We start from the raw sequence: 25,689 nt of genomic DNA on the forward strand, positions 1-25,689 counted from the left end.
TAACCCAGGAACAGAACTTGATTACTCAGGTTCCTGGGTGTCCCCTGAACAATGACGTTATGATCATAGCTAAATGCCAAAATCAAGGTTAAGGTGGACTTCAACCCAGTGCACAGTGTTTGCTTCTGAAACAAAAGCTGGAACAGGGCATGCTGGCTCATGCCCATATCCAGCATGTAAGAGTTAGCAGGAGGAACTACAGAGTGAGCCTTTGCCTCAAAAGCAAGCAAACATGTTTGTTTCTAATAAATCAACTGTGTATGTCTGGGTTTTCTCAGATGTGAACGTGTGTATGGGCTAACCTTGACACCACATGTGAACATAAATCTAAAGGGTGTTGTGAACAATGACAGCAAGTGGAATTGGGGTGTGGGGGGTCCTTCTGTCTATGTGTTGTTTCTATTGGTTAATGAATAAAGAAACTGCCTTGGCCTGTTGATAGTGCAGAACTTAGGTTGGCGGGAAAAACTGGACTGCATGCTGGGAGAAGGTGTAGGGGGAGATGCCATGGAGCCTCCAGAGATAAACCTGCTGAAATTTTGCTGGAGACCCATGACCTCGTAGCAATGCACAGATTAATGGAGATGGGTTAAACTAAGATGTAAGAGTTAGCCAATAAGAAGCTAGCACTAATGGGCCAAGCAGTGATTTAATTGATACAGTTTCTGTGTGATTATTTCGGAGCTAAGCTAGCTGGGTGGCCGGGACCTGGGCAGCGGGATGAACAAGCAGCTTCCTCCTCCTACAGAACTGTTTAGATACAGAAGAATAAAATGGAATGTGACATGCAGAAGCAAGTGCTGACAAAGGGGGAATCTGGGTCAAGTTTCAGTTACTGCTCTGGGCTGGGAAGCAAGTCATTCATTCCTGCTGCCTTATTCATTCCTTTTCCAAAAGATTTAAGTACAGGATTTAGCCTGAAACCTTGAGCTGGCTTAGCTGTGAATGGCAGAGCTACAATGCCTGCCCCGCCCCCACCAGTTTTCTGGTTGGGGAAGGAGGCTTCATTCTTCATTCACCCAAAGTCCGATGTTCTACAAGATCAGCACTGTATCAGGAGGGCTTTTTTAAAACAGCCATTTCATTTTTGGTGTGTAAGATTGTATTGACTTCTCAGTTACTGTCTAAGAAGGCTCAGCAATTGATGCGAACAAATAAACAATTTCTTGGGAATTCATTGACATTTTTATTGCACAGTCTTGGACAATTAATAAGACAGAAATCTTTGTTCCCAGGGATATTCACCTGCAGAGTGTGCTTGCTCATTCGTGCATGTCACAAAGGGGCTGCTGAACTTGGAAAAGAAGGGTTTTCTGTGATATCTGATATGTCCAACTTGACTGTTTCCATGTGCAGAAAACAAATATAAATAACAGTTGTCCTCAGTAGGAGAGTTGGTTTGTAGTCAGTATATAACAGCCTGCCACTGAAGTGTGTGAGCTGAGCATCTCTATGTGGGATCTTTTAGTTTATAGGACAGTAATGAAGCCGGCATGTCAGTGGCATTTTATGTTACGAATGAGATTTACAACAAAGCACATCTTTTGCTGAGAGTTCATTAGGCATCAGGGATTTTTTTTTTTGTTATTTTTCTTTTGTTAAATAATCTTACCTCACAAATTACCATAAGATAGACTCTAAGGTCCCTATTTTACAAGTAAGGAACAAAAGATTGAATACCTAAGTTAAGATTACTTAGTAAGAAGGAGACTAACAAAATCTATCTGAATTATAGAAAAGCATAGTCAATGTTACTGAGCATCTACTATGTGCCAGGCTGTATTCTGTGATCTTAGACCTTAAGAAAAATGTGTGTCTTTGCTTCAGTAGGGTTATAGTTTATTTTTAGGTCATGGTAGTGAGCAGATAAGTGTGCACTGTATAATATTTCACATTCCTGCCTATTTTAAAGGAAAAGATTAGGTAAGAGGACAGAGAGGCTTATGTGCATGGTGTAATGGGGAAATGGTTGCCCATGTGTGGTGCCATTTAACCAAACATTAAAAGAAGAGGAAAGGAGGCGTTTTCAGGATTGTCCCTGGGACAATCACAGCCTGCTATAACTTGCCATTCAGTTCTAGAACAGTGTCTTTGGTCATTTATTATTTGCAGGATCATGTAGCATCACCTTCTGGAAAGAGGAGTGTGGTTGTTTGAAAGAAAATGCCCCCCCCAAAGGGAGTGGCACTATTAGGAGGTGTGGTCTTGTTGTAGGAAGTGTGTCACTGTGGGCTTTGAGGCCTCTTCTGCTCAAGTTTCCCTCAGTGCAACACTCAGACCATTTCCTGTTGCTCTCTGATCAAGAAGCAGTCAGCATGCTATCTGCCTGCATGCCCCATGCTCCCCACCATGATGATAATGGACTGACTAAACCTCTGAACTCTACATGAGCCACCCCAACTAAATGTTTTCCTTTATAAGAGCTTTCACGGTCAGTGGTCATGGTGCCTCTTCACAGCAATAGAAACCCCAGCTAAGACAGGGACACACTCAGATCCCACCTTGCTCCTTTTCCTCTAGGTTACCTGGGCTCCTTAAGCCTGTTAGCAAGCTTAGACTTCCTCATCTGGGTCATTATCACTCACAACGATGCAAACAGCACGCAGGAACTTCAGAAGGGCATTTCAGAGCTCTCCACTGTCACTGTTCATCACATAACAATCTGTGCTGGAAGAGGAGTACAGGGTAGAAAGTCATCATCTCCTGGAATCTGAACAGGGAGAATGGTTAAACCGGAAGTTGACCCAAAGTCTCAGCTGACAGGGGAACCTGGTGCAGATGGACAGGGGGCTCTCGAAGACTGTCACCTGATGAGAATGAGAATCAGGGTGGGGGTTAACTTACTTCCTTAACGTGATGTTAAGATGCATTTCCTAACACATAGTCGACTACAGGAGTTTGCAGAGTCTCATGGAGAGGGAAAGTGAGCAGTAACCTGTACTCCAGCTCTGCGGTACCACCCACCTGTTGATTAAAATCTCCAGACTGGTTTGTTGTCAGGTCATCAAGAGATCTGGGTCTGGTTCCAGGTTGTGTACACACCCACACAAGCTTGAAAATGTTCCTGGTAAATGTGGGATGTAATTTGGAAAGGAGGCCAAGATTTTAAGTTACATGGGCAGTGGGGTCTGTCTAGCAACAGTAGCAACTTTGGGGTGAAGAAGAAAAGGACACAATAGTGAGCTGCTGGCTTCAGTGGGGTTGAATGGGGAGCCCAGAGTTCCCAGACTTTGGAAAGGTAATTTTCTGGTTTCCTATGCTGACTTGGTTGAATCTATGTAACTCTATCACCTAATCAGAATTTTGTCTGAATCCAGAATTTAGATCCATGACCTTAAAATTGCACCATGTAAATGACATTCAGAATTAAAGACATAAAAATTATTAGTATTGTGTCTATGCAGACCAGGCAACTATGAACTCAGAGATCCACCTGTCTCTGCTTCTCTAGTGCTGGCATTAAAGGTGTGTGCCACCACTGCCCAGCTAATTAGTTTTTAATGGGTGCTGAAGACTGGGGTTCCTGGATTCTTTAAGGTCTCAGGGGTACACCTGAACAAGGCTTAGAAGACTATATTAAGAAGTCTTTCTAGCTTTGGCTGTGGCACAGCTGCTCACAGAAGGTTATGGTGGGACAGTCCAGTGGATTTGCTCCAAGCTGAGGAGCTAAGTAAGCTTGAATCTCACTGGTCCCCTAGAATGCCTAAAGATGAACAGGGATGCAAGTACTTAATAGTCTACTGTGGCTATTGCTTGGTAACATGGGGGGCAGGGCACACAGACTGACTCACAACCCCTCAGACTCATTCATAGCCATTTGCCCGCATTTCTGTCTATTTGCTACAGGTTGTGGGGAAGCTGCCGGGCATCTGTAAGACTCATCTTTGTAATCCATACAAAGGAGGAGAAGCCTGACTTTGATACTCTCTTAGTCTCCCTGGGAATCAGCAGACAAAACAACAGTGGCCTATCTCTGCCATCCCAGAGACTTCTATCCCTTCTAGCCTCATGCTATTCCCATGGTAACCCTCTGGGAGGGAGAGAAGGGATAGTGTGCCACAGAGAAGCTATTTTTAGATTCCGGACCAGATGCTTTGACAAATCTGTTGAGGGATAGAAAAATAAATCAAATATAGACAATGTTTTTTGATCAAAGAAATTCTCATTTAGAATTCATATTATAAAACTGGAAAATAAAAATAAATAAAACTTGAAAATATCATCAAAACTCAGCGCAAATATTCCTACCCCTAGGCAGGTATACCTCTAAGTTATACCTAACACCCTATTGTAATATATAACCATAGTCCCCAACCCCAATCTAGCCCATGTACATTCATCTCTGCTCTCAGACTGAAGGCGTTGGCATTGAGATCCAATATAATTATTCAGAGTGTGGACTACATGTCTCCGGGCAAACCCTTTGTTTAGACTGTGCCTCAGATATCAATGCAAACCTTAGCTGAGATGGGGCCACGGACCCAGACATGACCCTTGGCAGCAGTTCTCTTCAGACCATATAAATCTTTCGTCTGTATCTCCATTCCATGGTTTTGAATGTGAAGAGGAGCAGCTGACCCAAGAACGCCTGCTTTGTTCCTAAGAGTCTAAATTTAAAATGTGGAGATGGTTTATTTCTGTGGTTGATTATCTTCATTTTCCCCTCATATTTTGTGTGTTTTCAATCGTAAGCATTCCATACTGGAACTGCCTTTTCTCTGTTTAACTTTGAATACTGAGCTGCCATTTAAACCTCTCTCTGCCATGTCTACGGTCTCTCTCAGACTTCTCAGCAAACCAGCTAGACATATGTCATAATTATCACATTTTACAGATAATAAAGCTCAGGCTTCCTAACTCATGGGCTTCCCAAGCACATACAGAGTCTGGGTCTGTACCTAACTGTATCTAATTGACAAGGTCCTGCTCTCTCTACTCTAGAAGTCTGTACTAAAATAGAAATTACATCTTGATGTTCCCGAACAGCCCGTGTATTAAAAGCTTGATTCCAAGAGAGGAGATGCTGGGAAGCAGTAATATATTTAAAAGATAGAAGGCTTGAAGAAGGACTTTTGATCGCTGAGGTGCGCCCTCTAGTGTTGTTACGGGTGGAACCACGGCTCCTTGCTCACTTTTGCCTCATAAAGTAAACTGTCCAACCCCACCACATATCCCACCATAGGCCCAAAGGAATTGAATCTCTCAGTCCGGGACTGAAACTTCTCAACCTGTGAACTAAAATAGACTTTTTCTCTTGCTTTCAGATACTTTGGTCCATATAAGTTTCTTTAAAGCATTTTTAAAAATTAGATAAAACCATTCACAAATAAGATAATCTCCTAAATTCAGAATTTTATATACAAAACAATTATGTTTGACAACACTAGGGTCACATGCCTACAACCTGATGACTTCCTGAACCATTTAATCTTTTCTATGTCTTTCTCCCTGTCTTTTCTCGCCATGTTTTTCTTCCTCCTGCCTTTATAGTTGTGAAATCTCCTCCTCCTCTTCCTCCCATGATTCTGTTCTTTTTGTAAGCTTAATTATTCTACTCTATTGAAGAGCAAAAAGTCATCCCTATATACTTATTTTTCTAAAATCTTTGATCACTTGATATGGGTACACAATGAAGAATGATCATGCGTCACTCCCAGTGTGAGCCCTTCCCAATTCCAGGAGAGTCATTTGGTTTTGAGAATGTGGCCGCTGTAGGTTTCCCATATTCCAGTGGATGGTCTCACTACCATGCACGTGTGGGGAACACCACCTGGATTTAGTGGGTCATTCCTGTATCTTTATCAAACTTTGTCCTCTCTTTCTCTGAGGGGAGGCCATCATATTAATATCCTTGTGACGTGGATTGATTTACTACTGTCTTTCCTTCTGTACATGGGAAGATTGATCTGACTTCTTCAAATCCAAAGTAGTGAAGCTCTGTGTGGCTGGTTTTAGCATTCAGTTGTCTGGAATAGTTTGTAATTTAATTTTTGACATCATAGGAATTTCACAAGGTGTGTTGTTGTTTATTTAAATAACCTTAACCCTGTTGTGTTAGTTGGTTTTACATGTCAGTGTGATGAAATGTCTACAATAATCAGCTTAATAGGAGGGAACATTTATTCCAACTCATGTTGCAGGACTTTTATTCCATGGTTGGAATGTAAGGAAGGCTAAAGTTCTCGTTGGTTCACTCTGGCATTTCTGGGGCAGGGTTCCCAGGCGAGTGGCTTCAGGTGTCTGATTTATCAGAAAGCATAAAAAGGACTCTTAGAACAATTGTCACCTTGCCTTGGGGTATTGTTTGCCTCTACTGCTGTGTGTGCCAATACCCATTTTATTTTTAGTTCCCCAATTGGTCCCTCTGCCCCCTTGGGCTGGCTTCTAGAGACTTCCATTCTGTACCACCCAATCCGTATTCCCTGTGACAGGGCCTTTTCGTTGCATGTTGGAGGCCTGTCCCTCATCAACATCCACACGTGCTGTGCTGTTTCAGCTTCGGATCATCCTGTGGTTCAGATACTCTGAATCCTCTAAGAATTTCCACCTGGTGAAAGGCTAACCTTTTTTGCTTTGTAGCAGCATCTCGTCAGACATTCAGCCTTCTCCCTCCTGGATTGAAGAGACAGAAACAGATATTGAACAACTTCTCCGTAATAAAAATTCAGCTGCTCATTACATTACCACATGGTATCCCTTGTGTGTTTTCCATCAATAGGAAACTTATTTGACATGATATTTAGAAGGGAAAAACAGTACAAACACACCACTTAAATTATGTTGTTATTTTTTGCTAAATTATTTTTTTCTAGGCAGGGTTTTTCTGGAGCTTTGGAACTAGCTCTTGTAGACCAGGCTGGCTTTGAACAGAGATTTGCTTGCTCCTGCCTCCCGAGTGCTGAGATTAAAGGCATGCACCACCACCACCTGGCGCTAAATTCTAAATTGCAATAATATGCCTCAGGTTTTTCTAAATTTTATTTATTTGTTTACTGTTTTATAAATTATTTTAAAGTTACCACACAAAGTAATTTGCTCTGTTGTGATCTTTCCTTTACACACACGCACGATGCACGCACGCACACACACACGCACAAACACACAACTTCTTTTTAAACATTTCTTTTGTGTATATATGTACCTATATGGAGGTCAGAGGAAAACTTGTGGGAGGTAGTTCTCTCTACCACGTGGGCTCCTGAGATAGAGCTTAGGTCATGGGGCGTGGTGGCAAGCCTCTTAAGCCATCTAACTAGCCCCACTATATTTTATTCTTACTTATTCTGATGTTGTGTGAATGTCCTTTGCCTCCTTCACCACCTAAATACTCATTTATGCTTTTCTGTTCCATATGTTCCATCTTCCTTCTTCACCTTCTATCATTTCTTTTGCCCTTTATATAATAAATAAACATGCACACATATGTAATCTAGATTCGGCATATGACAAAAACTTCTGGTTTCATCAACTCTTCTACTAAAGAACACATGACGCCTGCTGGGCTGTGGTGGAGCACAACTTTATCTTAGCTTTCAGGAGGTAGAGGCCTGGTCTACAGCTCGAGTTGCAGGACAGCCAGGGCTACATGAAGAAACCCTGTCTAAACAAAACAAAACAAAACAAAACAAAAAAAAAAAAAACAAAAAAAACCAAACCCTACAAAAAAAAAAAAAAAACAACAGCAACAAACATGATTCTGAATTTACAAAGTGCCCATTCAACTTCTGTGAGTGTCTTTTATGAATATATAGGATATTTACTCCAAGCTGTTCGTTGGAGCTGTGCCCAGAGAGTAAAATCTAAGCAAGCCAAAGCAAATAGATTGACACTGTTCTGCTTCCCTTCCAGCAACCATCAGCTGACCTGGAATTTGACCGGGTGGTGATCTACACAACCTGCCTTCGCGTGGTGAGAACAACCTTTGAGAGATGTGAACTGGTTCGAAAGATCTTCCAAAACCATCGAGTAAAATTCGAAGAGAAAAACATAGCTCTGAATGGCGACTACGGGAAGGAGTTGGACGAACGGTGCAGGCGCGTCTCCGAAGCGCCTTCCCTGCCGGTCGTGTTCATCGACGGCCATTATCTCGGGGTAAGGATTCTGCAGGAGGAAACTGCCTTTGCCATACGTGTCTAGAAACTGTATGAGATGATGACTTGTGACACGACCACCCAGACTTCTGCTGTTTGGAGGAGCTCAGACCAAAAGGCTGGGAGTTTTATTTCTATTCCAAACAAGGCCCTGCTATGTTGCCCATTCCGAGGGAGGTGTGGTGAGATAAAATCAGTGTGAAATTGCTTTGTTGAATACCAATCCATTCCTGACGTGTTCAGTTAACTTTGACTTTTAAAAGCTGACCCAAGATGAAACTACATTTTTTTTAGTGTAAGCAAGAAAAATAGAATATTTATAAGAGGAACATTCGCAAATTTCCTTAATTCTCTGTAATCAAATATTCAGTTTCTTACCTAATGATACAAAAATGGTTCTAATGAGGTCCGGAGCCAGAGTTTTATCTGCTTATTGTTTAATATCACTTTTTGAGTTTGGTAACGTGGCAGTGTGACACAGATGCAGGCTTGCAGAAAGAACCCAACTTCCGGGAGAGCTACAGATATGCCTCCCTCCTCCTTGTTCTTTGATATCACTGCTAGTGTTGTTGACTCCCTTAGATCTATGCACACACTTGGGGAAAACACCCCAGGAGAGGCTTTTCAGAAGATGAGCCTAGGGGGCATATCAACCGCTGAGTGGTGCTGCCAACCAAATGATCCCTCATCAGATATCAAAGCCTTTCAAACCTTAGAAGGGTCCTTGGATCTCGGTCACCCTCAGCGTCTGATCTTAACTTTTACCTTGGAGGGACGGAGGAAAATCCAGATTGGGAGGGATTCCTGCTTGGTTTCCAGGACCTTGTGTTTCTTACCCTAACTACAGCCCTTGTTGTTAGAGGCCGCCTGTTATCTAAGGGAAAGATAAATGCGATGAATCCAGGATTATTTAGCTTTGGTGATGTGCAATGTTATTTTAAACAGAACTGGAAAAGTACTACCTTTTGAAATAAAGGAACTTTGACTTGAATATTGATCATCTATCCACGGTATTTATACATTCTTAGGTCCCACAAAATAGTGGCTTTGGCAGTAGTGTTAAAAACAAGGACTGTGATGGCAATATCATCTATTGCCTTCTCAGCCTTATGCTCGGCATATGTCTGACCCTCAGGATGCTCAACTCTTAGCCCTTCCCATGGCTATTGGAGAAGAAGCAAATCAGGGACTCCAGGCAGCATTGTTTTAAATCCTTGCTCTGAAACTCATCATGTGACACACTGGGATGACAATAAGGCTGACCTCATAGGCTGATTGCAAGAATTTATAGAGAGGAACAATGCAGATTTACAAAAATTACTAAGAACTTCCTCTTTCCCAAAGTAGTAAAAGCCTTTGCTTCAAGTAACATAGCTAACCAGAGGGAATGGATGGGAGACTAGGTTAGCTATGTCTGACTTTCTAACCCTTGCTTTGTGAAAGACCCTTATACGGAAAGGGACTTTACTATGTAGAGCCAGCACTTAGGAGAGGGCTTGGCATGAAGTAGACGTCCCAGGGAACTAAGATTGGCTGGACCCATGACTTGTTATACAGCTTCTTCACATTCAATTCTTCCCTCCCTGTCTTCCTCCCTAACCAAAGGATAGGATCCATTTGCCGGTAGGGGACTGTCACTTACAAGGATTGTAGACTGTGGCTGAGCATGTAGCTCCAGTGGTAGAGTGCTTATCTAGTAACACAAAGCCCCGGGTTCCACCCCAGCACTCCATAATATGGGGGTGGTAACACATGCTTGTAATTCTAGCACAGATATTGGGGAGGATTCAGAAGTTCAAGGTGCTCAGTTATGCAGTGAGTTTGAAGCTTCTCTAGGATTCATTAGACCCCATCTTAAAACACAAGAACAAAAAAACAAGCACACAAAGAAAGATAGATGGACACTTTTGCCTTTTAACTAGGGAAGTATTCTGATAATGTAAAAATATTTTTTTTACTATATGTCTTAGTTAGGGTTTTATTTCTGTGAAGAGACCCCATGACCATGGCAGCTCTTATGAAGGAAAGCAGTTAATTGGGGCTGGCTTACGGTTCACGGGTCTAGTTGGTTATTGTCACGGCAGGAAGCATGGGAAAATGCAGGAGACACGGTACTTGAGAGGTAGCTGAGAGTTCTATCTCTGGATCCACAGGCAGCAGGAAGAGACAATGAGCCCCTGGCCTTTGTTGGGGTTCTGAAACCTCAAAACCCACCTCCAGTGACACACTTCCTCCAACAAGACTACGCCTACTCTAACAGGCCAAACCTCCTAATAGTGCCACTCCCTATGTGCCTATGGGGGTCATTTTTGTTCCAACCACCATACTTTGTAAGTTCAATTACAGTGAAACTATAGGGCTAAAATTAATGGAAACCTGCCAGTGTAGTTTTTATTTTTATTTTTTAACTCTTTGCTCTTTGGAGTCTAACATCCAGCTCCTAAATAAATACACAGAGACTTATTCTTACTTATGAATACATGGCTGGCTCTAGCTTGGTTTGTTTCTAGTCAGCTTTTCTTAACTTAAATTATCTCGCCTGTCTACTTTTTGTCTCTGGGCTTTTACCTTTCTACACCTTTCTTTCCTTCTTACTCCATGGCTGGCTGTGTTATTGGGTGGCTGGCCCCTGTTGTCTTCCTCTCCTTTTCTCGCTCCTCCCTCTTCTCTTTTTCTCCCTGTATGTATTCTCTCTTCCTGGAAGCTCTACCCATCCCTCTCCTGCCTAGCTATTGGCCATTCAGCTCTTTATTAGACCAATCAGGTATTTTAGGCAGGGAAAGTAACACAGCTTCATGGAGTTAAACAAATGCAGCGTAAAAGAATGCAACACATCTTTGCATCACTAAACAGATATTCCACAGCATAAAAGAAGGCAGCACATCCAGCTTCCTCAGGTATGAGGTTGCCCCCACTCAGATGCTGCCCCCCTCTCTCCCCAGTTGCCATTCAATGCATCAATGTCTGTATGCTGCTGAGGCCATGTACCAGGCCATGGTACATGACCTGCCATTTGTCTTTCAGATGGATGGACAGAGGTGATGGCTGCAAATGAGGTCATGATCCTGGTTCTTTCTCAGTTGTGTCTTCCCTCTGATCTTTCTGTGCACACTCAGCACCAAGCAGAGGGAGGCCACAGGGGGTAACTCCGCTGCTTCTGTAATTTCAATCTGCTGCTCTGCACCTGGAGGGAATCAGGAAATGGAGGCATTTTCTTCTTTCTTCCTTCTCAGAAGGGGAGAATGATTTCTAACCCCACAAGTCAGGATGGCTGGGCCCTGAATCACTTGTGTAACAGTCCTCCCAACCCAGCCAGCTGTCGTTTGCATCTTGATGTAGAACCATCAGTGAAATACCTTCCACTGTAATGAGTTGTTGCTGTGCAGTTCATGGATCTGAAATGGAAGGATGCCCTCTGCTGGGTTTTGGCAGATTATGAAACATTGCTCTAAGGGAGGAAAATTTGCCTGCTGCTGCTGACTTCCTAACATCTGTGGTGCTTTCAACTGTCACAGGACATCATTTAAGTGAGTTTTAAATTAGGTGAGTGAGAATGATCGGGATGTGGGAATCATCTACACAGTACAACTTTCTTTAAAGAGGGATGAATAAAACAGCCAGAGAGAGAGAGAGAGAGAGAGAGAGAGAGAGAGAGAGAGAGAGAGAGAGAGAGAGAGAGAGGAGGACCGGGCAGATGGAGAAGATTCAGACAGACTTCAGACAGAGATAGGGCAGGGGGAGCAGGGCAGTGTTTGGTAGCTTTCTTGCTGATTTACCATCATTACCAACACCTAGGTGGGTGATGACGGACATGGACTGTACTTCTTTACGGGAGGACTATCTGCCCCAATATTATGCTATGCCCTAGGGCATACAATAAATGTGTGCACATTTGGGGTCATACTTGCAACAAATTAGGACTTTGCTTTATTTAACCCCAGGCTTTTGCCTGACCCAAATATATTCACTCTTGCCCTGCATTTCAGGTTGAAGGATACTTTTGTTTGAGCAAAGCTATTAAAAATGTCCTACCCCTCTTGCTCATGACTTGTGTTTGTGCTTGCTACTGAACACCCAGCCTTGAGGATGTAAATTGAAGCACTACATTTTCACAAATTTCCACAAGCATACATCATTAACTTACCATTTCACTTTTTAATTCTATAATGTGACCAGTGTTATGCCCAAATCCAAGAAGACCCCATACCATCCAACAAGGAAACCGAGTCCCGTATGTAAAAGTAAAGAGCCTTTATTTTAACCAAGTTTGCAAACTCCGTCTCTCTGCATAGCCAGATTATTGGAATAACCAGAGAGCCCTGAGCTCAGTTAGAATTGGGTTTTTATAGTAGTAAAGGTGGGGGTGAGGGGTATCTGAGGTTCAGGACCCCTGATTGGCTGACATTTGTGTAGGGGTGTCCTGCTGAGTGTGCACTGACACAGGTGATCCTATCTACTGTGGCTGGAATGTTAGGCATTTCCTTTGAATGGTCTGTTCTTGGGCTATGGTCTGGTCCTGGAACCAGGTATTGCCTCAGGGTAAACTATTGAGACTCAGGCCTCTTATTAAATTTATCGAGGTTGGAAAATGGGTGACCTGTTCATACTTAACTTATCATGGCTGGCCCCACAGCCAGCAGCATCCTACTTTAGCCTTGGCCAAATCTTCCCTTTCAGCTTTACAGTTTTATCTGCTTATTACTCTCTCCCTCTAATCTTATTCTTACAGAAGAAAGGAAAATTTTCTCCCCCCCAGCTTTAGTCTCTCTCTCTCTCTCTCTCTCTCTCTCTCTCTCTCTCTCTCTCCTGTGTATTCATTGGTGTGCAAGTGTGGGATTGGGATTGAGGTACCCTCGGTGTCTGTTCAGGAATGCTGCCCAACTTCTTCTTCTTCTTCTTCTTCTTCTTCTTCTTCTTCTTCTTCTTCTTCTTCTTCTTCTTCTTCTTCTTCTTCTTCTTCTTCTTCTTTTTTACAGAGTCTCTCACTGTCTGGAAACTCAGTTAGGCTGGCCGGCCAGTGAGCTCAGGTATTTGCCGCTGCTTCCCAGTGCTGGTATTACCAAGTCCACCCCATTAGAACATGGGTCCTCAAGGACCAAACATAAGTTGTCATGCTTCTTTGGTGTTTTATTCACTATTCTGTTACTATGAAGAGACCCCATGACCACAACTACTCTTGTAAGAGAGAGCAGTTAATGGGGGCTGGCTTACAGTTTCGAGGCTTAGTCCATTATCATCATGGCAGGGAGCATGCATGGCCACAGGCATGGCAGGCACACTGCTGGAGAGGCAGCAGAGAGCTAAATCCTCATTCACAGGCAGATGGAGCAAGACTTGGTCAGGCATGACTTGGTCAGGTCACCCTCAATGTCACACTTCCTCCAACAAGGCCACACCTCCTAATCCTTCTAATCCTATCAAACAGATCAAATAGTTCTACTCCTTTGTGACTAAGCTTTCAAATATCTGAGCCTTTGGAAGTCATTCTTATTCTAACCACCACACATGGCAAGTACTCTACCTACTGAGCTCTCTCTCAGCCAATGCCAAAGTTTGGGTTCTAATTTATCTCCCATATTGCTACAGCCAACTCAATATTTTGAAAAGTCAAACAGTAAAAACTTTGAAACCTGTTTAATGCACAATTCAGTTATTTGCTCCTGAAACTTAATGCCAGTTGGAAGGAGTTTTGAGGCAGGTAGACACAGTCTTCTAAATTACACAGGAACAGCATCACCTACATAGTGTCGCTTTTTTTGTTTTTCGTTTTGTATTTTTTATTATTTTACACATTGAAACACATCGTCACATAGCATAGGACTTCATTCTCTCTTACTGCTGTGATTCTCTGCATGGCTGATGAAGTGCCTGGTGGTCCATTATTTAATACTCTACAGAATTCACAAAGCCTCAGGCTTAATTTGATGCACTGGATTTGCCCACAATAAAAGTTTAATACAGTTGTGTCTGTTTCAAACGGGGCTGCAAATGAATGAGGGCATAGGTCACACCATGTATTAGAGCCCCTGAGGAATCAAACCATGTGCTTTTTTCTTTAGGTATTATTTATTAATTATTCCCATTCTTATTGGACAGGAAATGTACTTGCATGTCATCAGAGTTTTCTTAGTTTTAAAGTTGCATTGAAAATATGCCAGATACTTTGAACACTATCAAATTCATGAATATAAGCAAGATAAATGGAAAGTAGTAGAGAAAACTTCCTAGGCATCCATTTCCAACCAAACTTGAAATCAGTATTTCAATGAAGAAAGGTATTGATTGGTTAGACTCTCGATTTCGACTCTAATGAACCATGATTTAATGTCTTCTCAGCCACCAGAGGGCTCTCTCACAACGTAAGAACTGTATTAAATACATAAGAAAGCAGAAATAGGATAAATCATTTGTAATACATCTTTCTTTAGACCTGAATAAAAAAATAAATGTCTTAAATATATAAGTTACGATCAAATTTTTAAATTTAGATTTCTATTCAGAAAAGAATCAGACTAGGAAGAACAATTTTAACTAATGACTCAAAAACCTTTAAAGATTGGCAACTATTTTGTAACCTGTGGTTGAATTCTGGGTCAAACTCTTACACCATTCATTTATATTTGACTGACAAACTGAGAGGAAAGTGTGTGTGTTGTCTCTGAGAATGTCTGGCCCGAAGCACTCATTTTCTGTAAACAGATAGCTTGTAACTTGGAGATTATATATGATTACAGTTGAGTGAGTACTTTACCCAGGGATTTGACAAACTACAGCCCCTGAGCCCAGGCGTAGGCTTCCTTCTGCCTAGGTGGAATCAGCATGCACTGTCTTATGGTTTTGTTTTCGTTTTAATCACACCTGGGGTTCCCAGTTTGATTGAGCTCAACCCAAGATACCTCTCCCTCCAAAAAACAAAACAACAAAAAAATTAAGCTAAAGACCCAGCCATATGTTTCATCCTGACGGAGTCAGATGAGAAGAAAGGCTATAATGAGCAGGATGGAGCACGCCATCTGGCTAACAGCAAGCGCCGAGGCTGGACGAGTGGTCCACAGGCTCACGGTGGGCTGTCTCTAGAAGGAAACCAACAAGGGCTGGTCTTCAGTCTCCAGGGGCCAGTGAGCACATCCATTGTTTTGATTTCAGCTCTTCTCTCTGATTCATGCTGCCCGTCTGAGGCATTAAGAGTCTGGATGAGGAGTTTTGCTTTCCAAATTAATCTCTGGGTACCCTAATAGCGCCTTCCTCCTTTCCGTTGGGGGCTATGATGGAACTGAAAGGGATTTCAAACTCTTACAAATGCAAATGGCGTCTTTCATGCCACATATGTTTTCCCTTGAAAGACTTAAAACAAACAAAAAGGTTCCGGGGAGTAACTTGAAGTAACAGTAAACCAAATGTCTGAGCCTCTTTCAGGCAATCTTATGTCATTTGAGTTTCCCTGGCACTTGGGCCATGGCACTAGCCCTCTGTGTGGAGTGGCATCTGAATCCAGTAGAACATTTTTTTTGCTCTATACTTTAAAATTAATCATATTGAAAACCTCGACTGAGCAAGCTGTCTATCTGCTGAGCAAATAGCGAGCACTTTTTGGGTACACAGCACTGTGAAGTGTTCTAGACAGTCTGAAGACTTTAACTCACAGTTCTTCCAATCCAACTAAAAGTCAAAGGAGTGTGTGGTACTGGAGTGGTGGACACTGCTGTCTCATTCGGTGGTGTACTATTTGTGGTAAGGACTAAATTAACAGCAGGAATAAGGTATTTAGAAAGGAGGAGGAACACATATTTTAACTAGGAACATGAAAGAAGATTCCAAGAAGGAGGAAGCATTTGAACTGTGCTTTGGAACAGACGTGTTGCAGGGGAGAGGGCCAGCTTGTTCGTCCAGGCTTATTTAGCCCCAAAATAACAGCACAGAAAAATGTATTAATTAAAACACTGCTTGGCTCATTAGCTCTAGTTTCTTATTGGCTAATTCTTACATCTTAATTTAGCCCATTTCTAATAATCTGTATATCACCAGGAGATCGTGACCTACCAGAAAAGTTCCCGCATGTCTGACTCTGGTGGCAGATCCATAGCATCTTTCCCCTCTGCCTTCTTTCTCCCAGAATTCAGTTCCATCTCCCCACCTACCTAAGTTCTTCCTTATCAACAGGCCAGGGCAGTTTCTTTATTCATTAACCAATGAAAGCAGTACACAGATAGAAGGATCTTTCACACCACATACGTAAGTTTGCAATAAGCAGATGGGAACGTGTTCCTAGTTCTACACCACTGGTTTCCTTAGTGTGGGGTTTCAGGAGAGAATACTGGTCACTGTGCCTGGTTAATAATGATCCTTGGTTCTCTCTAAGGAGAGATGTGGTTCTTCTTGGTGCTGGGAAAGATCCACGTGATGACATCTATGATAGAAAATCTCATAAATTCAGGGAATTTTTTTTTCTGAAGGACTTCCTGAACAACATAGATCTCTCTGAATTATCAGTATAAGAAAAAAAAAAAGAAAAGAAGTTTTGTTGACTTTTCCTGACAAAGCACAGATGATGGTAATTGCTTTCTATTGTATCCAGCCTTACAATGGGGCTGTGAAATCAAAGACCAAAGGCATCAGAGTCCCTTTCTACCTCCTTACTGGGATCCTGAGGTGTCTCCCAGTCACTGGAGTGTGCTGTGCTCTCAAGCTTGAAAAGAGTCGGGCTTGCACTTCAGTCTTCAAATTTTCCCTCGAGTGATTCCAAGAGTGGAAGAGAACACCAGAAGACCAGGGGGAGGCAGAGTCCTCTTAATAGTAAGATATCCTCTGAGAATCTGGCTTCCACTGCCTATTGAGCTCTGTCACTGGGGGAAATAGGGAAAGACCTACATTTATGAGTTTTACAAGTCAAAATAAGAAATGAATCAACGCTTTTCTCTCACTGACTGGAAGCACTGACGCAGAACTACTTAGTCGTTTGTTAGACCAGGGGTGCTGCGGCCCTTTAGCGCAGTTCCTTAGAGCAGTGGCTCTCTGCCTTCCTAACACTGTGACATTTTAGTTCAATTCCTCATGCTGTGGGGACCCCAACCAAAACATCTTCTGCATTGCTACTTCATAACTGTAATCTCGCTACTATTATGAATCATAATGTAAAAGTCTGATATGCTGATGGTCTTAAGTGACCCCTTTGAAAAGGTTTTTCAATACTCAGAGGCATTGAAACCCATAGGTTGAGAACAACTGTCTTAGACAGAGAGTACAATAAAAAAGAAAATAAGGTCTGTCCTGAAGATTGCTATGTTGTAGTGATATGGAGCTGAGCAGCGGGCTGTGTTCCGGCCACCCTGGCTCTTGCACGGCTAGCTTTATATCTGAAATAATTACATGGAAACTGTATTCTTTTAAATACTGCCTGGCCCATTAGTTCCAGCCTCTTATTGGCTAGCTCTTCATATTGATATAACCCATTTCTAATATTCTGTGCAGCACCACAAGCTGGCTTACCAGGAAAGATCTTAACCTGCATCTGTCTGGAGTGGGAGAATCATGGTGACTCTTGACTCAGCTTCTTTCTCCCAGCATTCTATTTACTCCACCCACCTAAGGGTTGGCCTATCAAATGGGCCTAGGCAGTTTCTTTATTAATTAACCAATGAAAGCAACAGATTAGAAAGAAATCACTCCCACATCACTATGTTCTAGTGACATATTGATCTAGGGACAATAAGCCTCAGGTTAAAGAGCAGTTCGTCACTATAGTCATTCAAAGTTATTTAAAATTATACTAAAACTTGTTCTATCAAAAATATTAGCGTAATACAAACAGAATAAAATGTTCAACTACATTTTCTAAACAGTATGTATATGTTTACACATATATATATACACACACACATATATATTCACACTTCGCTTCATCGTTGAATAACTTGACACTTTGTGAAGTAACTAGTTAATATGTGCACGAAACCTGTTCATACTGAATGGGCCCTTAGGAGAATTTAGTAGTCACATGGGTGTGTGGCCTTCACTTACCAGAAGTCTGCACTAAGACTAAAAAGATCAATGTAATGTCAATATGCAACTTAAAATTTGTCAGAATATGATCCAGTTCTGACCAGCGGAGGGAGCGAGCGATGAATGAGAGAGTTGTAAGAAACCTGGGCACATTAGGCTGGGCTCTGGAGACTCTCCTACAGGACGTTATTTTGAGGGCTTGTCTGTCATGTGCACGCACAGCTGTAGCACAGTTCTCACCCTCGGTGGCTGACTGGTCTGTGTGTCTGTCATGTGCCCCGTTGTGGTACAGTGCCCATCATTGGTGGATGACTGATCTGTGTGTCTGTCATGTGAACATCTACAATATAGTTCCCACCCTCAGTGGCTCACCCACTCCTCCCATCTTTCATCCTGGTTTTGATGGACTGAAACTGGGCCCCCAAAGAAACCTTCCTTCTCTTCAGTTTCATTTGACAAGAACTTGGTCAGAGCCGTGAGATAAATGACTAACAGAAAAAGCAGAAATCCAATCACTCTTTCATAACCCCTTGCTCTGCAGATAGAGTGAGCCTTCTAGAAGGATGGCTTCAGGCCTGTGTGAGCATCACTCTTTGCCTCAGGGTTCATGTCTACAAAGGGGCAGTTATGAGCTATTTCTTACGTGAAGCTGGCAGGCCTTTTTTGTGTGCAGTGGATTCAGACTCTGCTAGGAAATGACACCAGGTCATATTTCCCCTTACTTTCCACCAGCTGTGAATAGCCTCGAAAGGATCTGAAAGTGTCTGTGACACAACGTATTTCAAAAGTGGTTTTATAACCTTTAAAGATATATACTTAAAAAGTTACTTGCCAGGACATTCTAGGATAATCAGGATAGCAGTACTTCCTGGTCTCTGCACGACCAGTTTCACCCTCCTTTATGATTCTTGTGTTATGGATCTAAGGACATCAGTATACAATGCCACAGACTGAGTGGCCCAAACAACAGATCTGAGGAGTCAAAACTCAAGTTTAGGACTTCATCATGTTGGTCTCTCCTGGCCCTCTGTGTTTCGTTTACAGATGGCTGCCTTCTTGTGGTGTCTTCTGTGATTTTCCCATGTCTTTCCCTCCTCTTACAAAGACATTAATGTTACTGGGTTAATTTCCAAGTTATGAACTAATGTAGCCCAGTATCTCCTTACAGATTCTGTCTCCAGCAGCTGGAGAGATGGCTAGATAGGTAAGAGGATTTACACTGAGGACCCGGGTTCCCCATAGAATATCAGGAGTGCTCACCCGCTAAGCACCATGCAGGGGAGGAGAGCAGCAGAGGCCTTAGGGTCTCTGGGACTTACTGGCTGCCAGTCCCAGTTCCATGTTTGATGAGAGACAATGTCTCCAAGAAATAAGGCAGAACCTGATAGAGCAGGGCACCTAATGGATTATATACCCACATATATGTGTGTAAAGCACAGAGAGAGAGAGAGAGAGAGAGAGAGAGAGAGAGAGAGAGAGAGAGAGAGAGAGAGAGAGAGAGAGAGAACCTTGTTTTAAAATATTGTCTGTCCCACTCCATTTGTGTGGCATGCTTGAAGCTGGGCACCTCATGAAGAAAAGAAGTCTATTAGCTTACCATTCTGGAAATTCAAGAAGATGGTACCAACTCCACTCTGGTAAAGAGACGTCTGTGGAGACATGAGTGTGTCAGGCACATGTGGATGGGCTACACACTATGATTAAAAACAAGGCCTTTGGGGGAGAATAAGTTCTCTCTTTTTATAATAATTCAATTCTTGGGGAGTTACTCTACTTCTGGTAGATGCGATCTGCTCCCATGAGGGAGCATCAATGTACTCATGAAGCCCCCATGACCTTCCACTAGTTTCCACCTCTTAAAGTTTTCATCACCACGGTGGAGACATATTGATTGACTTAGTGTGCTGGTAATACCTGTTGATGCTGGTGTAGGGGTCAGAGGACAGTTTGGTTCTTTCCTTCCTCCACTGGGTTACCACCATAGATTAAACTCAGGTTCTCGGGCACGGCAGCAAGTGCCTTTTCCAGCTGAACCAAATGTCTGACTCCTTTATTATGCATCTTCCCACATTTTCTCTCCATGCTGACAAATGCGCCCTTCCTTTGTTTTCTTAGAACACTGGTTCTCAGCCGTCCTAGTGATGTGGGAGTGTCATGTATCAATCTGTTGATTTCATTGGCTGAGCAATAAAGAAACTGCTTGGCCCTGATAGGTTAAAGCATTGGTGGGTGGAATAAACAGAATAGGATGCTGGGCGGAAGAGGAAGTGAGGTCAGACTCTGCACTGCTTCCAGAGGGACCAGACAGCCGCCATGCTCTGCTCTCCCAGGCAGCTGCAACCCACGATGGACTTATGCTAGAATCTTCCCGGTAAGCGCACCTTGGGGTACTTACACACATCATTAGAAATGGGCTAGTCCAGGTGCGAGAATTATCCTGTAAGGGCTAGAGTTCATGGGCCAAGCAGTTCTTAAATGAATACAGTTTGTGTGTTGTTATTTCGGGCATGAGCTAGCCAAGCGGCCGGGGTGTTGGGGACGCAGCCCCGCTGCTCCTATTTCAACAGTCCTAGTGCTGTGGCCCTTTAATCCAGTTCCTCATGTGGTCGTGACCCAACCATAAGATTATTTTGTTGCTTCATCATAACTGTAATTTTGTCACTGTTATGAATTATAATGTAAATATCTGAGATGCAGAATATCTGATATGTCTTGCCCGAAAGGGTGGCACCCACAGGTTGAGAGCCACTATCTTCAAATGTTTCTCCATCCCTAATTCTCTTAAAGCACTATCTTCCACCTGCAAACAAACTCTTTTTCCTGGCATGGATAGGACACTTCCTAAAAGAAATTCTGAAACCAGGTGTAGATACAGTATGCATCTCCATATTTGTATTATTGATTCCTCTTGGTATTCTACAAAGCTTTGAGTTAATAACTGAAGAAAATAATTATTTGGAAACTTCAGTAGCTCCCAGGGAAGCTCAGGACAGACTAGTTCTAAAGTAATTTTTGGCTTTGTAATTGATTGATTCTATTCCAGCCTTTATTATTTTCTGTCTCTTGTTTTGCTAGAATGCTTCTGATTTCACTGTGCAGTTTCTTGAATTATTAGTTCATTTTTTGGTCTAAGATGTGAAAACTCATTGATGTGAACTTATCTCCTAAAATAACTTTCATAATACAAATGGACCTGTCACATCCTTATTTTTGTTGTAATTTGGATTGGAAGGAATTTTGAATTTTGTTTGCTCCTTTGTATAAAAGTTCTTCAAAGAATTTATTAATTTCCAAGAAAGTGAATTGGTTTTGTTTTATAGTTATTACTTATAATTTTATTACATTGTTGTCAGAAAATATGACCCATGGAGCTCTTATTATTTGGAATTTAGTGGTATTTTCTTTGCAGTCTAAACTATGGTAAGATTTTTGTAGAACTTTCATAGTCTTTTGCAAAGAATACATTTCTTTTACCTTTGTATGTACACATGCGAACAGAAATACCACACAGTTTCAAATTCTGCATTTATTTTATTTTATTGAGATAGGTTTATGTAGCCAAGCTGGCCTCATACTTGCTGCTTAGTGTAGTCTTGAACTCCTGATCTTCCTGCTCCTCCCATTGAGTGTTGGGAGGACAGACACTCACCATCACATCCTGCTTTAGGTTGTGTCTTCTACCTGCATCACTGGATACTTTGTTCCTGCTTCCATCTAATATCTTTATATAAATGCAGTGGTGTGATTTTATCAGCTGAGATTCGGTTGTTGAAACGTTTGCAGATGTGTCTGTTGTTAGTCCCTTATCCTTCTGCTTTAATATTCTACTACTATAATATATAATATTTTACTATTGTAATCAGCCAGCTTTAGTTAGCTAATGGCTTTTTGGCTTGAACTTGTCCCTGTCTCATATTAATACATTTAACTTATGGGTTTTGTTTAGTTAGTCTTATATTTCTTTGCTTTTAATTAGGAGTTGATAGTCTGGTCTATGAACAAAAATAATCTTGTATTTCATATTACTGACACAGTTTGTAAACATTTATGTTTCAGCAGGGGAGTTCAGCCAGTTAAATTTATTGTCTTAAAGTTTTATTCATACTGTTGTCATTTCATCTGTGAGTGAATGAGTGTGTGTGTGTGTGTGTGTGTGTGTGCATGCGTGCGCGTGCATGTCTGTGCTAACAGATATATGAATGCATGCATGTGAAGGCCAGATGTCAGTGTTGGGTGCCATTCCTTAGGCACTGTCCACCTTGATTTTTAAGAAAGGACCTCCTTGACCTGGAATTCACAAAGTAGGCTGCCTTGGCGGGTAATCAATCCCTAGGAACCCTACTCCCCTGTACTGCTGGTGTCATTATATTTTACATCGTGTTATTCAGTTTTTCTTAAAATTTATTTTCCCGTGCTTCTATGTATGTATTTAACACACACACACACACACACACACACACACACACACACACACGCACACCCCTTATTTCTGTGTCTTTGTAGTTTAAGGGATTCTACAAGGAGACGGCGTGTGACATCACAGCTTCTCGGGTCACGGCTCCTCAGTGCTCTTTCTGCTGTCGGTTCTTGTGTGCAGAAGGCTTCCCTTGCGTTTGTGCTGCCCATGCAATTCCTCAGTCATTCACTCACCGTCCCCTCGCATGAACTCCATGCGTGCCTGTTGCACATACATAGAAATATTAAAACACTTTTGTCCTTCCTTCTCCCCAGCATCAATTTTCTTCATATAAAAAATTACTAACATCAAATGTATTATTATGATGATACGGCCTAAAATGTTTCCTTGTTATTAGACATTGATATTTCCAGCAGAGAGGTTTGCCTCACAGAAAATGCCAGATATGAAATCTTGCTGCTGTGGAATTGTGTTCTCAGCAGAACCCAGAAGAGATGAGAGCATCGCACAGCGTATTTCCATGTAGAGCATTCAATAGTGCATTTCAGTGTCTCTGGTTTGGACGGTTTACAAGATGTTGTTACTATAATTTTAAACACATCTTACATGCATGTTTTCCAGAACAGAGATGATCCATGGGGATAACTCTTCTGTTTAGAGAGGAATAAAAGCAGTGTGCCCTGTAATGTTTTCCTATTGTTTTAGCCTTTTCTGGTTTCTGGAAATAGATATCTTCACTGTTCACTAGGAGGCGCTAGGTTCCCGCTTTAAAACGAATGCACGGGGTAGACAGCTGAGTCGTGTTATTGAGGAAAAGCCACAGGTGGCGTGAGTCTTGTTAAATGGAGAGGTGCTGGAGAATTCATAGTACATGTATGCTAGTCTTCACATTAATAAAATAAATTTTCATAAATCAGGCAGAGACATTTCAAATATTTGATGATTTCATCCATCTAAGGAAAGGAAGAACATGTCACATGCCTGGATAATTTAATCAATTAAACAGAACACCAAAAAAAAAAAAAAAAAAACCCAGAACACCATCTTTGAAGAATTAGAAGAGTTGTTCACAAAATTGTAAGATCAAGAATTTTACAGCCAGATAATGACAAGGTTTTATTGACTCTGAGAACTCTGAGGTGCTTCCGACTAAACTTGGTACTCGACACTGATGCAGACAATGGCTTTGAATGTTACCCCCAGGCTTCTGAGAGATCATCACAATTATAAAAATGCTCAAGCCTTTAGACTTCTTCTTTATGCTATTTTATCACAGATAATTTTCTTTTGGATATCCAATTGTATATTTTATAAATGTATTTACTTTTTATTTTACATCCCAGCTGCAGTCCCCCCGCTGCCCTGTTTCTCCCCAATTTCCTCTTCCTTTCTCACCTCCCCACCCACTCAAAGAAAATTTTTAATCAGTTAGGAGCACAAACATTTTCCGTTAGCTTACTGTTTGTTACATTAGAAGCATGCAAGAAAATCACACATTTTAAAGGATAAAATCTAGGGGTCAAAATGACTTCCTTAGAAGAAAAATTACGAAGGAAGCGAAGTGGAAATTTAATTTGACGAATAAATCCTGTTCTAGATGTAGCGCCACAGAAACCCATCTCTAACATAAATAGAGTTATAGTCCTCTGTCCTTGTGACTTGTGGTTTGCTCTGCCGTGGCTAATCCTGTCTGATTAAAGGTATGCATTATGGCAGGGTAGAAATAGCTTTGGTTACAAAATGACAGGGAACAAAGCAAAGCCATAAATTTCAACATCCAGTGTGATTTTATGACCCTAATAAGTCATCTTTAACTTTGACCTAAAGTTACTTGGAGAATAAATCATCCTATATTTTCTAAGTTGTGTTTTTAGTGTGTGGGAAGAAATCTTGACATATAAATATTCTGTGTAGTTTGAAGATAAACTGTGTAATTCCAGCAAGCGTATAGATTTTTTTTGTGACCAAGTTTTATTTTTTTTGTCCCCCAAATTATAGTCAAGTAGTCACTTCCTTGTGAATTTATACAGCAAGCTCAGAAATACTGAGTGTAGATTTATTATAGAGATCCAGCATTCTTAATTATGATGTTATGAAGATGACTCTGTGATATATGTTCAAAACTGTAATTACTGAAGTTACCAAAATAATATACTGCTCATATGAAAGTATAATCGTCAATAAATATCACAAATTCTAAGTCAGTTAACAAAACGTCAGTAGATTACACTGTGGATATATAGGCTTGCATCTCTGCCTTACCATAACAAGGAAATCTTTGGTCACAATCTCTTAAAGAAGTACTTTATGTATTTGTATGGGTGCTCATGTCTCTTCTTTTTTTTTTTTTAATATCACCTATATTAGCTCAACCTCTTACTGTGTGTAGCTAGTAGCCACTTTGACAATCTTTGTGTAAAACTTTCTTGCATGTCATTTATACTTTAAGTGATATGCATACACAAACACTCTATATTAAAAGGAAATGACTACCCATAGGTGACGTGCCTTTTATGTAGAGAATGTCTTGTAATAGACTAGTTATATTTATTCTTCGTCTTTCCTTGCCATCTATGAGGAACTTCACATACTTGGTGAAGTTTATTTTATTTACAAAATAGTTTGACAAATTGTGATTTTATTGAGCTGAAATCGTATTTAGTCACACATGTTGTATCCTGCCTCACATTCAAACACTGACTGAAATCAATGGCAGAAGAGAACAGTAGAAACGTGGAGCCAAATATGGCGATTTTGAATTCAGCTTCATTAGATTTTGAATTTCTGCACTTTCTGATCCCAAGTTACTCAAAGATGGGCATGCCCCTCTTGGGCTGCAGTAGTTCCTAGAAGAAACAATACGACCATGTGGAGGCTGGAAGCGCACCAGTGTCTTTCTCTCATTCTCTACTTTTTAAAGGCAATGTCTTTGACTTAGCCTAGCACTTATCAATCAGCAAGACTAATTAGCCCCTGAGTTCTGGAGCTCTCCTTCAGTCCACTCTGCCACTCTGCCAGCAGTGGGGGTTAAAATCAGCATGCCTCTTAAATGGTTTTGTAAAGTGGAGGGAAAGTAGAAGTATTAATGAGGTCAGTTTGGAGGGATTCGAAGAGAGGCATGGCCAGCCGTGTACACCTTCTTTATGTCGTGCTGGAGTTCTGATGGCAGGTCTCCAGCCTTGT

The 25,689-nt window shown here is 41.6% G+C and overlaps 2 protein-coding genes across 2 annotated transcripts in view; both read left to right on the forward strand.

Annotated features, from left to right (window-relative positions):
- Positions 1-25,689, forward strand: part of Grxcr1 (glutaredoxin and cysteine rich domain containing 1) — a 94,407-nt gene that overhangs the window by 44,714 nt on the left and 24,004 nt on the right. Inside the window, exon 2 of the mRNA XM_050149670.1 lies at positions 7,849-8,091. Within this exon, the coding sequence (XP_050005627.1) occupies positions 7,849-8,091 (243 nt within the window). The remainder of the gene's footprint in view (positions 1-7,848; positions 8,092-25,689) is intronic.
- Positions 1-25,689, forward strand: part of Guf1 (GTP binding elongation factor GUF1) — a 1,117,012-nt gene that overhangs the window by 43,152 nt on the left and 1,048,171 nt on the right. The window lies entirely within an intron of this gene.

This window comes from Alexandromys fortis, unplaced genomic scaffold (genome assembly GCF_014885135.2).
Source record: "Alexandromys fortis isolate MF-2015 unplaced genomic scaffold, M_Fortis_MF-2015_v1.1 scaffold_0, whole genome shotgun sequence".
Classification (NCBI taxonomy): domain Eukaryota; kingdom Metazoa; phylum Chordata; class Mammalia; order Rodentia; family Cricetidae; genus Alexandromys; species Alexandromys fortis.